Source organism: Phoenix dactylifera, chromosome 7, assembly GCF_009389715.1.
Source record: "Phoenix dactylifera cultivar Barhee BC4 chromosome 7, palm_55x_up_171113_PBpolish2nd_filt_p, whole genome shotgun sequence".
NCBI lineage: Eukaryota > Viridiplantae > Streptophyta > Magnoliopsida > Arecales > Arecaceae > Phoenix > Phoenix dactylifera.
This window is the reverse complement of record NC_052398.1, coordinates 2767387-2784260: the sequence shown is the minus strand read 5'-3', so window position 1 is coordinate 2784260 and position 16874 is coordinate 2767387. Positions and strand designations below refer to the sequence as shown.

At 38.0% G+C, this 16874-nt stretch overlaps 1 protein-coding gene across 1 annotated transcript; it reads left to right on the top strand.

Annotated features, from left to right (window-relative positions):
• The first annotated feature begins 1799 nt into the window (after window positions 1-1799).
• Window positions 1800-11187, top strand: LOC103719041 (potassium transporter 10-like). The gene is made up of 9 exons (XM_008808108.4): window positions 1800-1838; window positions 1907-2405; window positions 2492-2545; window positions 6440-6700; window positions 6783-6835; window positions 8285-8408; window positions 8526-8780; window positions 9876-10282; window positions 10483-11187. Exons 1-9 carry the CDS (start codon window positions 1800-1802, stop codon window positions 11113-11115), a joined length of 2325 nt encoding a protein of 774 aa, XP_008806330.2. The 3' UTR covers window positions 11116-11187.
• Window positions 11188-16874: the final 5687 nt, after the last annotated feature.

Here is a 16874-nt window from a genome sequence, read left to right as displayed (position 1 = left end):
ATACGCACTATTAAGCATCCCGGCTCTCATTTAAGAACCGAGTTTTTTTTTTAGTAAGAGTCATTTGGGACACCAATTCACCATTGCCGATTTATAATTTAACTAAATCTTGTCATTGTTTGTAGAGAAATAGATGTTGCTATTTAAATTAATTTAGAGATATAAATATACAAAATCATAATTTCAAGGAATTAACGAATGAAATGTAGGATAGGAGTGGTGATTTCTATAATTTGATGGCTATTTATAACAAGGAATTAACAAAGGAAAAGTTAGATAAGACTTAAGAGCGGCGATTTCTATAATTTGATGGCTATTTATAGCAGAGGAAACAAGAAGGGAACTAAATAGCCTCCATTGTTTATCACTAGTACAAATGGAGAAAATTTTTTGATTGAATTTCTGCCCCCTTCAATAGCACCTTAGAAATACTCTCACACTAGATGAGAGATTTGTGCCCATAAAACAATGGAAGCTCATTTATTAATCTTGTTCAGTTCTATTTCTTACGTCAGAATAACAAATCTAGTGCATGAATGGAATGTTGAAGTTCATTTATTAGTTTCCAAATAAATATGTTTGATTCTGACAAAAGTAAAGAGAAACATATGCATGAATCTGAAAAAAGGATACTATACTGACATGAAAGGGAACACTGTAGTTTTTTGGGGGAATACTTTACAACAGCATTGTTAGATTGAAAACAACTAAAGACTCTATTATTTCTCCGGAGCAATTGATCAACCATAAATACATCTAAAAGTTTTTGTACTTGTAAAGCTACACTTAGAAGATCCGCCATACTCAACCTTGCATATACACCCTCTATTTTCCTTGACATCGTTCTAACAAGTAACAATTCTACCTTTTTAGCCCCGCCAGGCCACCTTAACAGCCATAAAAAATTTCTTCACCCCAAAAAATAAATTTTATTAGCTGAAAAAAATTTGACAATGAAAAGAATTTTATAGCCAAATGCTCTATCCCTAAAAAGCATCAACGGCAAAAATATGTCACAAAATTTTTAAATTTGATGATAAAAAATAATTTGTAGCCTGATTCATAGCCAATACCTCATCACTGGAAGTTATTACTAGCAAAAATATTAGTTCGTCATAAAATATTAAATATGTTATCATGAAATAAATTTTATGGCTAATATATATAATATAAATAAAATTCCCGATAAACTAATTAAAATAATATTATCTAATAAATAAATAATTTTATTTTATTTTTATAATATTTTTAAATATTTTATTTAAAATAATTTTAATATATTTTTATATTTGAATTATTTAGATATAAAAAAAATAATATGGCGAGCGACTATTGGACTGGTCTACTGGACCGGTTCCACCTGATAATCAGACCCAAACCACCGCCTCCGCTCCGTCTCCTCAGCGGAAAACTCTCAAAACCGTTCCTTCCCTCCCCTGCACAGTAACTGACACTTCCAAGCCGCCATTGCTCGTGTCCCTCTCTTCCCCTTTATCAGCGCTAAAAAAAAAAAAAAGAACTGCAGCGCAACCCACCAACTCCTCTTCTCTCCCCCCCCTCATTATATTCTATTCCCCTTCTTCTTCTTTTTTTTGTTTCTTTCTCTTTCCTCACCTCTTCTCCTTCTTCTCACCCTCCCCAGATGATCCTCCGAGCTCCATTTGACCCTCGGGCTCGAAAATCCCACCTACTCCTCCCCAAACCCGTAAACAATTCGCCGAAACCCAATTCTCCTCCCCGGCTCCTCACTCCCCTGGGCCTTCAGCTGGGAAATCTTTCTTCAGACGCTTCCACTTCCTATGGATCTCGAGGGCGGCCTCAGCTCCGGTCCCTCCAAGGTAAACTGGATTCCTCCTCGCTTTTTCCTGTCTCATTTCATCTCATTTCGTGCATGATTTGCTTATAGAGGGATTCTTGGAGGGCGGTGCTGAGTTTGGCGTACCAGAGCCTGGGGGTGGTGTACGGGGACCTAAGCACGTCGCCGCTGTACGTGTACAAGAGCACCTTCGCGCAGGACATCCAGCACTCGGAGACGAACGAGGAGATCTACGGCGTGCTCTCCTTCGTCTTCTGGACCCTCACCCTCGTCCCGCTCCTCAAGTACGTCTTCATCGTCCTCCGCGCCGACGATAACGGCGAGGGAGGCACCTTCGCGCTCTACTCCCTCCTCTGCCGCCACGCCCGCGTCGGCTTCCTCCCCAACGGCCAGCTCGCCGACGAGGAGCTCTCGGCGTACAAGAAGGGGGACGGTGTCGGCAGCGGCGGCGGCCGCCGGGCGGAGGCGGCGGCGAGGGTGAGGAGGCTGCTGGAGAAGCACCAGGTGCTGCAGCGGTGCTTGCTGGTGCTGGCGCTGATAGGGACGTGCATGGTCGTCGGGGATGGTGTCCTCACCCCGGCTCTTTCTGGTGGTGCTCTGACTCGGAGCTTGGTCATCTAGTTGTTTTTTTCTCGGTTTCTTCGAGGGTAGTTTCTGATTATTGCTATTTGGCAGTTTTTTCGGCGGTGTCGGGGCTCGAGCTTTCGGTGTCCAGAGAGCAGCATAAATGTAAGGGAATTTTAGAGTTTGAATATCTGATGCTGTTTCTTTAATTAAGTAGGTTATACTGTTTGGAAGAAGTTAGCATGCATTAAGAAAAATACAGCCTGGTCAATCAACAGTTGGCTTTTGCAAGCGATTCGACATGGTCATATTTTTTTGTTCTTTTGTAATACCGGGTGCTCCTATAGCATGGTTATGTTTTTTTTTTCTTTTCCCCTCAAAAATCATGGTTCTATTGATGCAACTGACCGAGTGTAGATTCAAAATTTTAGACAGATTCCAAGATTGGTAGTAATTAGATCCCACTGCACTCTCATGCTCTGCTTGTACATTCTGTTTCTTTAATTTAACAATATATTATTTTAGGTGATTCTAGGCTAAAGGAGACAGATATTTCTAGCCAGAGAACGAACTTAGATCTCCATTTAGATGCAGATTACATTCAACTGTTGACTTTTGAGTCCACTAGATAAAATTAAGCACAAGCAATTAGGTTTGTTTACATTGTTATTATTTGAACAACCACATTGGAATGCATTAGGCCTTAGTTCCATACAAGCTGAACTGTTTGCTTAGTGAATCCTCATGTCTCTTGGTACAGAAGGGAGGTCACTCTAGATTCTAAAATTATACTAGGGGCTTCTTCATTCTGATGAATGACTGTTGGGGTGTTCTATTTTTAATCTATTTAAAGCTCTGAAATGTTCATACAAAACTAACAGTTGCTATTACAATCATGACCAACCCAACCCAAGGTGGGTCATGTTCTTAGACTTTGTTATAGGATATATGGGCGACAACATGAAGGTACAGTAGTCAAATTGTTATCAGAAAAGGGAGTGTTCAATAGAGGCAGGATAACCAGAAAGGTAAAGGAATGATCTGAGAAGAGGTGGCTAAGGCATCAAGTTCTATTTGTGCTGAGAACCATACTGATTGACATGCGTAAGCCATTAAGTGTGATGCTATCAACAAGGATAGTTTGCAGCTGAGATGGGATAAACTTATTAGATCACGACTAGTTCTGTGGCAGCAGAATTGGATCTTGTTGCGATAAGCGACAATTTATTTAAATTTTCAAAAACATAGTTTACTTTGCTCAGTGACTGTGTGAACCAAACAAGAAGTAGCAAGCTTCGTAATATTGAACTTCGAGAAGGCAAGGTCAATATATGAGGTTGATCATGAAAATACTAGCTGATGCACTCCACCGATAGTGAGTGGGGTGGCTGGTGTGATGACTTGGAGTAATTGAAGTACCAAGCTGCAAATTATGATGGCAAGACTTTTTTAGGGTGCAATGCAGGTGTGGCTCTGTTCATCAATATAAACAACCAATGATGAAAATGATAGCTTAATTCATGACAAGGTCTTCTGGATAATGAAGTGGGTTTAAAGAAAATTAACCAAGCTGTTGCGTATGAAGCAGGAAGGATGTATACATAATGGAGTGACTCCATCAAAACTGATGAGCGAGATACTGTAATGGATCGCTCTCAAGATTTTCCAATCTCCGTTAAAAATGAAGGTGTCTTAGTTGGCTACCCAAGCAGATGATAGCAATGCTCTAGTACCAAAATCATCACCGGGGTCTGAGGCACATCCAATCAAGGTAAGACCCCTAAGTGCGAAGATATGTATCATAGCATGTTCAGATCTGAAAATGAAGATATTTAAAAGCTGAATCAATTAAAAATGAACCAGTGTTGTTTGAAGCAATAATGTTCTTTCCTTATCAGAGATTAACTCTACTTTCCGTCATATATTAACTCTAAAAGACTACTTGCAGTGGAATGGAAGGTCAAAACAAGAGTTTTATCTCAACTTCTTTGGTGGCAAGGTTGGCGGAATCGGTACCGAGCACCGTACCGGTTCTCCGGTGGCATGAGTCAGTACGGGCCGTACCGGGCCTGTATCAACAGAGGAGATGGCACGTAGACCGTGGGAGAGAGGAAAAGAGAGAGAGGGGGGGGGGGAGAGGGAGGAAGGCCGGTGGACGCTGCTTAAAACTTTTGCGATTTTTAAGTGAAATCAGCAAATCGCTTATCGACTTCATTTAAAAATCGCAAAAGTTTTAAGCCACGGCCTCACCCCTGTTTCGTTCAAAATAGGAGAACCGACCACGATCTCGCTCCCGTGGCCTTCCCCAGCCTCCGACACCCTCCATCGGCCTCCCGCCGGCGTCCACTACCCTCCATCGGCCTCCCGCCTTCCTCTGCTTGCTCTCTTTTTCCTTCTTCTCTGTTTTTGGCAACGAATTTTGTTTCCGTTGTCGGAACCGTAGCATTGAGCCGCCGGCACGGCTCGGAACAGCTGGAACCACCCAGTTTGGGACGGTTCTGCCGATCTTGTTTGGTGGTATGTTGATGTGAAGACCGAAGATACTCACTAATGTAGTATTCGGTTCTTGAAATAAAATCTGATTTAATTTATCCATATAGAGGTCAGCTTTTACGGTGCACTGGCGTTGAAAAGTTCTCAAGCAATTTGATGAATTGATAAATGTCAAACTAGATTAAACTCTTTGATAGCTGATTTACAGTAAATTGTGTTATTATTGGGAAAGGTCCTGCAAAAGTCTGTGCATGAGGGGGTAAATTCAATAAAATGATGCAGATGAACCAAGATGGGCAAATCTCACATGATAGGTCTTTATATGATGGTGTAGGAATGCTTTGATATTATGAAACTTGGGTAATGAGTTGTGGGTGAATATTGCATTTCAATAGGGCATCAATCCTGGTATATAATGATGAAGGATGTAAGATGGTGAACCCATGCTTTAAAATTACAAAACTTGAGGGACAAGATTGGGGTGAATACTGCATTTCAGGAGGGCATCTATCCTGATATACATTAATGAAGGATTTTCACACAATGAGTAGGACAACATGCTAAAGTGTGCATGTGTGGAACCATGAAGTTAAGGAGAGATCCCATTTCTTGTGTAAAATACAAAAGAATAACAACGCATACATAACATCCATGTTTGGTGATTCATAAAGGACACACATAAAATTTATAGATTTAAGATACTTCTTTTCTCTGCTGAAAAAGTGTGTTGTGGTTTTGGCCCCTTTCATTGTCTTGCATTCACGAGTTTTTTTTTTCTGGTTCTATTTATTTCTTTTTGTGTCTTTTTTTGCAATGCTACCTACTTCTGGAATGATGTACACTGTCTTTGACTCTGGCTGCATAATTCTGAGGTTTGCTCAGCAGTCTGATATATCTATCAACAAAAGCTGCAGTGATGTAATGCCAATTCCCTCAAAGAAGTGAAAGAACAAAAATTAAACATTACAAAGAGGATACAAGAACTTTTAGAATAATCATAAAAGTTGGAAGACTTTGCAGATTAAATTTAGGATTTACTTTTCTGAGTCCTGCCTTCGACAAGAGATGATGAAACTAGCCTGGAGAACAGAGGATAGGGTTTTGATGATGTAAGATTATCGTAATCTCCAGAGATAGCATGACAGGTAAATTTATTATCTTCTCATTCTATTTTCTTATAGCAGCGGTATGAGTGAAAAACATTCTTAGATATTAGTTTCGCTTAAGTATACACCTTCTAGTTTTATGCAGCTGTATGAGTGAAAAACATTCTGAGATATTAGTTTTGCTTAAGTATACACCTTTTAATTTTATGGGACATGGTTTGTAAATTTATGGTAGTAAGACAAATAATATGCTGCTTAGCATGCTGAATATGGTTTCCATTCTGTTGCTGACCAATAATGGGCTGAGTTCTAAGTCTGCTGCTTGCTAGTCAGGTGCTTATCTATCAATTATTTGTGCCCTTAAGCTCACTTGCTTTGTTTATTTTCCTGTACAAACACATGTTTACAAAAACAAGGTTGTGATTTCACATTTAGCTTTTCAACATCCATCAATCTGCAGATGTGGAAGTTCCTGTTGCTTGTCTTATACTGGTTTGCTTGTTTGCTCTGCAACATTATGGTACCCATCGGGTTGGATTCCTGTTCGCGCCAATCATCATTACTTGGCTTCTGTGTATCAGTGTGATTGGAGTTTATAACATTTTCCATTGGAACCCTCATGTTTATCGGGCACTTTCTCCTTACTACATGTACAAGTTTTTGAAAAAGACTCAAAGAGGAGGTTGGATGTCCTTGGGTGGAATCCTATTATGCATAACAGGTATGTGAACTTGAGTTATTTTCTGTGGTTGTCTTGCCCATTTTTGCATATATCATATTTTAATGTGTTTTCATTCTTGCAGGTTCTGAAGCTATGTTTGCCGATCTAGGACATTTTTCACAGTTATCAATAAAGGTAAGAAACACGAGCAAGGAGATTTAAGCAATACTAGCCCCTGCAGTTAGCTGGACATGCATGCTTTATTTCATATATCTGTTTAATAACTTTGTTGGTACTAAATTCTAGTTCTCCTAGAGCTATAAGTTCTCTTGAATTTTTACATCAGTGACTCTTGTAGTTCCTTGTGCATGTTTGCATTCTTATATGACAAGAATCTATTTATGTGTATCTTTAGGCTAATCTGATGAGAAGTGTCAAAGGAAGGACTCTTAATAGGGTAATTTATGGGCTCAGTTCTTTCCAAACTAATGACAGGTCACTTATATATCAAATCACAATGGTCTTCTATCTTTCAAATATTATATTCCTTTTTGCGAACTTCGCCGTAAGATGGGCCTATGTGACAGCAGACCATGATAGTCTTTTGCCTAAATCCATGTCCGATTTGCATATACATGTTTGTGAATTATCAGAAAAAAAAATACAGTTAATTCTGAAAACCAGAGTGGAAGAGAAATTTTATATTTTTTATAATCAATATTGCATAACCAGATTTTTAATACAGCTTGTAAAACCAGATCGTCAAAGTACCATAACCATAAGTAACAGCCCTTATCTTAACCTTCTAGGGCTGCAAGGTCAGCTTCCTTCATTTGGTTGTGTTGCGACAGGCAGGGAGATTAACGAAACAAGAAGGGAAAAAAAAAGAAGAAAAGAACAAAAGCACATAATATTTATGTGGTTCGGACTATTGACTTACGTCCATGGGCAGAGATGATGCAAAAGCTTCGCTATAAAATCTGGAGATTACATAGTACAATATTTCCTCTTCTCTGCTCGTTGCGCTCTGCTCCACTTGCTTTGCTCGCTCTCTCCGCTCCGGGAAAAGGTCCCTTTTCGCCCTCTATAGGGCTTGTAAACTCAAGACATATGGAAATTGGACTCGGTTAAACATAAATTCTTGCCATGACATCCCACCACGTCAAGATTCGCAAATCTATATGTCTGCTTTTAGAACTAATGGGAAATGAAGCTAGAAGTTTGACAGTTTGGATCTGCTTGATACATATTTGTAATTACAACAAAAATTCCTCCTTAAACCTGGAAAATAGATTAGCTTTTAGATTGCTAATTATCACTGTCACCCAACCATGTCAGATAGGGCTTATTAAATTGGATCCTGAATTTTACCATAACCATAGGCAACAATCCTTTTCCTAATTTGATTTTTTATAACATAACTTTTTTCTTGTAATTATTTACTATATCGATGTTTTCCACTTCTATGGTCGTGCATTTAGAGCTAGAGGGTTATGAATGTGTGTCTAGGTCATATATATATATATATATATATATATATATATATATATATATATATTCTTAGACACCTTGCTCGTTGGTTATGCTTTCAGCATTCGAGGATTCTGTACCTAGCTCTTTCTAATTAACCATTCTCATCTGCAGATTGCTTTTACTTTTGTGGTTTATCCATCATTGATCCTAGCATATATGGGACAAGCTGCTTATCTGTCTAGACATCATACTATTGAAAGTGACTATCGAATTGGATTCTATGTATCCGTACCAGGTAGTCACTAGTTGCTTGATAATTTTTTTTGTACTTATGATATAATGGAATAAATAAATTATATGCATAATAATGTTGACCGCCAGCATATTGACATTTAGAGATTTATCTTGTTAGAGCGGATAAGGTGGCCAGTTTTGGCAATAGCTATACTTGCAGCTGTTGTCGGAAGCCAAGCCATTATCACTGGCACTTTTTCCATCATCAAACAGTGCTCTGCTTTGGGCTGCTTTCCTAGAGTAAAGATAATTCACACATCATCTAAAGTACATGGACAAATATACATCCCGGAGATCAACTGGATCTTAATGGTCATGTGCTTGGCTGTAACTGTTGGTTTCAGAGACACAAAGCGCATGGGTAATGCATCAGGTATGGCATTGTAAATACAATCAGCTATTCCCTTTGAGTTCTCTGCTTAACCCTTTTGTTTTAACATATCATAGTACCTGGCCACAAGCACATAGACAATTTCATGCAATCATTGCTTTTTTAATAATTGTGGTCTTCTGACAGGAATAGGTGACACCGTTTTCAATTCTAATTGACCTTAATACTTAAATCTTCACATGTGCATTGAATCTCTTGTTGAAACTTGAAGCTACTCTTACTGACCGAGCTTCCTCTTTGGAGATGAACTTATAAGTTATGACAAGGTTCTCTTCATTGTTGTCCTAAATCTTTCTCTGCATCAAATTTATGAAACTTTTCTTTGGTATATATGTTGTATATTGAATCCGATTGATTTGATTTGGATGATTTGCCGAAGATCAATTTTAGGAAGTTTAGTTTGACCTGTTGATGCCTATAATCAGGTCGATTAGGCAAACTTGATGATCATGTTTTTGTCGACCAAAGTTTTGACTTAAACAAAAATATGTAGAAATATTAGCTTATTTCTTGCTACCATTTGTTATATTATCCATATTCCACGAACAGTAGTTATCAAGATCTTCAGTTGTTGGCTTTTGGGTTTTGTAAAGAGATGAATGGTCAAACCCAAGTCTTTTGAGCCCTTTACCATGAAGACCAATGATATCTGTGATTTATGAACAAAGGACCTGTATAATGTGCCATCGATGATGACAGGTATCATGATGCCCTCATGTCTAGCAAGTGATGCAAAGATGCTGATAAGTGATAAGTGGTCAAGCTGTATATGAAGATATTAGATATTTGTATTCCATTATGTGTGTTAAGTAATGCCTTGTGTAGATATTAAGTCTTTACAATGGATTCTTCATTAACATTTCTTGAAATTGAATAGTACCTTCCAAGAGGATGCTTGCCTAGACTTTTTATCATTTTCACACCATCTTTGCATAGCAAACAAATAAAAAGAAAATGCAGTGCAGTTCACATGAAAACCCTGTTGTTTCACTATTTACATTTATCTGCAAATTGTAACATTTATTATTACTATAAGAAGTTAAGAACTAATGTAGCTTTCCTTCTTCCTTGGAACAGGCTTGGCAGTTATAACTGTGATGCTAGTCACCACCTGCTTGATGTCCCTGGTGATAGTCTTGTGTTGGCATAAGAGCATCTTTGCGGCTGTATGTTTCATTCTCTTCTTTGGCACCATTGAAGTGCTCTATTTCTCGGCTTCTCTTATTAAGTTCTTGGAAGGAGCTTGGGTACCCATTGCCCTCTCCTTCATTTTCATGATTATCATGTATGTCTGGCACTATGGCACCCTTAAGAAATATGAGTTTGATGTCCAAAATAAGGTTTCCATCAACTGGCTCCTCAGCCTGGGTCCTACTCTTGGAATCGTTCGTGTGAAAGGGATTGGCCTCATACATACTGAGCTTGTGTCAGGAATACCAGCCATCTTCTCCCATTTCGTCACCAACCTCCCTGCATTCCACCAGGTCTGTTATTTTAATTTGCTTTTCGTTTGTTGAAATATATCATCTGCACATGCAATAACAATGACTTCTTTGTTTCGCACACCACCCAAAAGAAAATATGTTTAATTTGTTTCTTGATCTCTGTTCTTCTGTGGTATTTACCATTTCCTCTCCCACTTTAAAGCTTATTCCAATTTTGATGACATGTCACAATGCATCAGGTCCTCATCTTCCTCTGCATCAAGTCAGTCCAAGTGCCATTCGTCCGGCCAGAGGAGCGGTTCCTTGTGAGTCGAATTGGCCCCAAAGAATACAGGCTCTATAGGTGCATCGTCCGCTATGGATACCATGATGTCCACAAGGATGACTTAGAGTTTGAGAAGGATCTAGTTTGCAGCGTAGCAGAGTTCGTAAGGTCGGGGGGTTCTGAGCCCAATAGCATAGTGGCAGAGTCTGCAAAGGATGAAGAGAGGATGGCTGTTGTTGGAGCTGGAGTCCGGTTGTGCAAGGAGGATGGGGAGCCAGCGGATGTGACGAGCCCCTCAGATTCTAGAGAGATACAGTCGCCTGTGATTGCAACAAGGAAAAAGGTGAGGTTCATGCTGCCCGAGAGCCCAAAAATGGGTGCTGGGGTGAGGGAGGAGCTGCAAGAGTTGATGGAGGCAAGGGAAGCTGGAATGGCATTCATACTTGGGCATTCCTATGTCAGGGCAAAGAGCGGCTCAGGTTGGTTCAAGAGGCTGGTGATCGATGTTGTATATGATTTTTTGAGGAGGAATAGTAGGGGTCCGGGATATGCAGTTAGCATCCCTCACGCATCCACTCTGGAGGTTGGGATGATCTACCATGTCTGAGTTTTATTATGATACAGTTGTATATCTTTGTTCATCATGTAAATTATTATATAGTTCAGCCTCTCTTTATCATCCTTCTGTGTTTTTAAATAGCGTTCAATTGTTCATAGGTGAGCCACGTTCTCACTGGTGGTGGAGCGGTAAAAACATAGAAACATTTTTTTTTAAGTTATCATGAATTTTTATGGTATAGAGTATAATTGATCAGATCAAACAATCTGGGATGCTGTTTTGATTTGAAGTGATGGATAATAAAAGAGGACTGGGTGTGCGTGCAGTAAGATTCATCTGAATGCATTGGTGATCATGGAAACGCTATCCTCAATGGCTGTACAGGATTATAGGTTTAATGAACTTGATTTAGGATATATGTCATGCTCAAATGTCTGTGTTGCCATGGTGATTCCAGCAACATCCATTAAAAAAATTGTTATGATATCGTGGCGCCAATTATACCAATGTTTTATTCCAAAGATAGAACATTAAAACGGCAGGTCTCCTTTTTCTAAAGGGTATTGTTGCAATATTGCAGATGCACCTCATTTAGATTAGTGATGCGTTATGGTTTTACCTGAAATGGGGAACATTAAGGAGATATCAGCCAAAATGGAGGAGCGCCTGCAAATGTCATCTGCTTGTTCAGATGTTAGAGAAACCTGTGGGTAAATGCTGTAAACTAGTTTCCTTACAGTTAGTGTTCTGCATTTTATTTGAGAATAAGTAGGATGCATATAGTTATGCCTATTAAAATGGTTATTTCATAAGTTATATATATTGTTGTTTGGTTGTAATTTCAGGTATAGTTTTAAACCAAACTTGTCTTTATTGTGAAAGAAAGGAAGACAACTTTTATGACAACAATAGCTTGTGACTGCATTTTCCTCAGAACAGTTGCATACCGAATAAGCAATCTTGACCTGAATAACTGTTCAAGTAAAGAATGCCACGAGGAAAGACAAAGCATGATGTTAATGAAACTGGTAGTAGCTTACTGATCTATTGATAAGCTCCTTGTGTTTTGTGGAAGAACTGAAGGATCCTGCATCTATGCCGTAGTCCATGGCAGCTATCCAGCATAAGAACCTAGCAAATAAATAGATGCCACATATTAGAACCACATAATTCTTGCATGTTGCAGAGAACATTAATTCATCAAAATGAATGAATATTCCTTTCTCATTTCATTGTTTCATTGCAAATATAAGAAAATACTAATGCAGATGAACCGAGAAAAAATAATAGTGTAATATTATATGGTCTATGATGCTCGTTGTGATGAGTTATGACAAATAGAGGACTGTGTTTATGGTCTTATGATCAAAGGTTCACTCATTCACACATACCACACAAAATAAATAAATAAAGATACTCAATGTGCAAGAAATTTCATCTCTCTTAAATGACGTAATAGAATAAGCGCGCAAAAGAAATTCCAGTATTCTAAGTTTTGTAGAATTTCTTGATCTTGGGTATCATGTCAATGGCCTTCATGACCATAATAAAACAAGCACACAAAAGAATGTAGAATAAATGGAGATTCCCATGTTTTATGTTTTTCTTTTAACAAGACTCTCTCGAGAAGATAAATGTATCAGAAAATTATAAAAAGATGCATCGTCGCACATGAATTTTTATTGATGTCAAAAATACTTATGAATAGTGCGATGTACCACTGTTTTCAGAGAAGTGCATTACAAACTAATGTAAAGTTGATCCATGGATCGCATGGGAAATCACTTTGTTAGTTTATGATCCCAGGCTAGCATCTAATTGTTTATTTCCTCAATGCTCATATTAAACTAAATAATCTACAAGGTCAATGACTGGAGAAAGAGAGAAGTTCAAGAAAGTATGAGATTCATCTTTGTACACTTTCTATCTTTCTGAGTTGGGTCTTCCCTACACCTACTTACCAATTTCGCCAGATTGAAGAACGCACTTAAGCCACATGACTTATCATTCTGCTTAGCTTGAGTAACATGCGCTTGCTTAGCTGCTTCAAATATAGTCAACCTCATTTTCTTGTCTTTGTTTTTTGATGGAAATGGAAGAACTGAGAAACTTGCCCATGCTGTATTAGAATTAAAAATGATTACAAAGTTTGTTACAAAGGACAAGGAGGTTGGTGAAAGAGAGATTACATAGAGAGTGGGGTGGAAGACAGCTTGTTGGAGATTACCTATGGCTATTTAAAGATTTAGCAGTGCATAAATTACCCCACAAAAAGAAGGTGTACAAGGTTCTACAGAGGATGCCGAGGCCTGTTTCTTTAAGAAAATCCTTGCATTCCTTTCGTGCCAAATGTGCCACATAAGAGCCATCAATAGCTGATTTGAACCCTTATGCAAGAAATCCAGAGGACAGGCAAATTAGGAGGCCGGCCATTGAGGTTAAGACATGAGGCAATGGGTGACGGTCACAGAATGGGTACCCCACAAAGGGCAATCAAAACTTACCCTCCATCATTTCTTTGCCTGAAATTCACCCGTATGGCGCGTTTGTTCTTCAAAACCAGCCACATGAACACTTAAACCTTATCTTGGTACATAAGCTTTCCAAATTGGTGCACTTCCCTTCAATGCATTAGTGGCTGTCTTATATATATGAGCATATTGCAAATGAAGCCTTGGCTGTAAACAGTATCTTTTTCTTAGGTATATCAAATGTATTATATTTATTGCTTTCCTTTACATTATAACCTATTGGTCACAGTAAAACTGTGAAAGGATATCCTCCCACTTTTCCCTTGGTTAATAAGTTGATATGGATGCTAATTGATGTTTATCTTTTTAGATGCAGCGACATGGTTGTTCATCACAACAAAGCTTTGGGCAATATGCATAAAAACCAACTATTCTACTTACTAGAATTCACTCCATTTTAAAGAATCAAATACCCCATTAACATTTAAAAGACGACCAGATTCGCAAGGGGATAAATTTCTTCCTCTTCCTATGCTCAAACAATTGATAGGAGTTGCATTCTCCATCATGACAGGGAAGATCAAAAGATGGGCAAATGGACTCTTCAGCTTATGCAGATAAAAGAAGACAACCTAGTTTCAAAGTAGGATCCAAGTGAACTATTGGGTCTTGGCTTCTTGATGCCAGTATGGTTCATGTGTAATGCAGATGAGGGAGCATTGGCTCTTTGTAATCTTTCACTTTTCCAACTATGCATCTGCTCATCCTCTTTTATTATAGTGAGATTTCTCATAACATGACAATGGGATGCGCAATGTTCGATGTCCAGTGGATGTCTTGCAGGCATTTCCATTACATAGTAGTATAAATGGTCTTGGGAGGAGTCCTGTATCATTAAAGATCAATTCTCTCATGATTATATCTAGCAAGTTTGGAGCTCATTGATTCATGCTTCCTATTTGCCTATGTTTTGGTACAACCTATTTGCCTTTCTTTGTCCTTGCAGGAAAAAGAATTATTGAATTATAACTTGTAATGCCTTAATGGGTCATCCAGAAAAAGTGAAAAAAAAAAGAATTAGCCTAATGCTCTTAGGGGGCCTCATCCCTTTAAAGTGATTGATATTTTTTTCTTCTTCTTCTCATTCTCTCATTATTTTCACTTCATAATGGCCTTTGATAAAGAACACGTATCTTGATAGCGATCAGGGGGCAGGGGAAGGGGGTCAATGATTTTTTTTTTTTACCAAAAAAAATCTTGTTCTAGTTAAAGGAGAGACCAGGGGTATTACAAAAATAATTAGTATACGAGCAAGTGCCAACACATGCCTAGAATAAAAAGGAAAAAAAATGTAATGATCAACTATTTGAATTGACTTGGTTGCTTTGGATGGATAAATTTGTAGAAAGCCAAGATCGAGAAAGGTAGGAAAAGGGATTATGATAAGTAGTGGTTATGTGTAATACATGATATAAAGAAAAAATGGGAATCTCCTTAAATTTGAATAAGTGTTTTATCAAATTAGAGAATTACATCCCCCCCCCCCAATTTTGTTAATGTACATGGTTATATGATATAATGCTTTAATAAATAAACTATTTATTTTTCACTTGCTGGCAAATTTGATAGATCCAAAGACTCCAACTTGCTCTTTTTAATATAGTATATACAATAAGAAGTATGATATGAACTGATATTGGCCATGAAACTGAACATCATCATCTAAAACTATTTGACTTTGCAAGCTTTCTTGAATTCTTTTTTGATTAGAGATATCACCATGTCAGCCTTTTTTCCATATATGATGAATTTGTTCCATGATCATTTTGGGGAAGCGGACAAATGGTCATGCTGGAAACTATAGTTATCAAGGCTATACTCACTTGACCTACAATGTTTCTAGTGCTGAGACATGATACCATATGAGAGAATATTATGATCTCCAAAAGTTCGAATATGTGGCCTAATGCTGATGTGTTATTTCTTGCTTCTGAACCTAATCTAAACCCTCCTCGACTAGTATACTCAACATGCATCAATCTATCCAATCTGCGTCAATCTATATGCTCCCTTTAAATCAAAATTGGTTCAATAAGGGAAAGATGATGTACAAATACTGAAGCTCTGTTCTAAAATGAGCTATTTTCTGCAACATGTATTTGATCATAATACAAGACCATGTCCATCTATGACCCCACAGCCAGTTATGTATGCTCAAATTGGAATGGTATAAATAGAAGCGAAAAGGTAGAAAGAAAATATAAATAGAGAAATCACTGTGGCTAATGATACATCAATGCAACCCCCTCCCCTCCATTTTCTTTGTTTACTTTTTAAAGAAAAATTGTGTGCAGCAAGTCCAATTCCATTCCCATCGAGCAACTTGATCATTAATCCCATCTATAGTGATTTGAGGGGACAGTTCTAGGATTTAACATAACCAAATCTCTTGGTTTAATTGGCAAAATCATCGAGTAATTTTTTCTTGTTTTAGCTATATCATGGACGACCTCGAAACATTGTGCCATGAGGGTGGTTTCATAGAGATAACAGTGATGACTTTATTGGCACTAAATTTGCATTTGGAAATTAAATCTATATATGCCATACAAAAACTAATCCACAATCTTGTGAACAAGAGTTAACAGAGTATGTAACCCAATCCATGTATTCAAGATACTCTTTGTTCCCAATGCATAACCATTCTTTTAATTAAGATCTGTTCAATGACAAACCAAAACAATCAATGAACAGAACCATGCACTTCTAGGGAATTCAAGGTGCTTTGTTAGTGTAGTATATTTTAGTCTCGAAAACTTTTCTAGTCTTCTATGAAAACTCTCAGATTCATGAATGCCATCCATCAAGGATTAACTCCTTTCTAACTTTATTCTAGTCTTCCATAAAAACTCTTAGATTCATGAATGACATCCATCAAGGATTAACTCCTTTCTAACTTTATCCATCGCCGTAATATGTCGCTAGTATGGACATAAAATACGGTGCATTGAGATACATATCCATGATATGCACATTTAATGTTTGAATACAAACATAATTCACCCAAATTAATCTCAGACACAGACTGTCCCACCCTTCCTTTCATCCAATACCAACCTCATTTCATTTATAGTGCTGTTTGGGACAAACGAAAAGCTATGCATTGTGCAGAAACAAGGGAGATGTGTAGACGTATTACATCTCTACCTTGCATTGCTTCTGATTTTTTTTTTTTTCATTTTTAAATTTTCTATTATTACTTTTGCTATATGGCTTGTAGCTTCTTGGAGCAGCACACCGGCATCGCCGTCTATAAATATCCCCGGACTCAAAAGC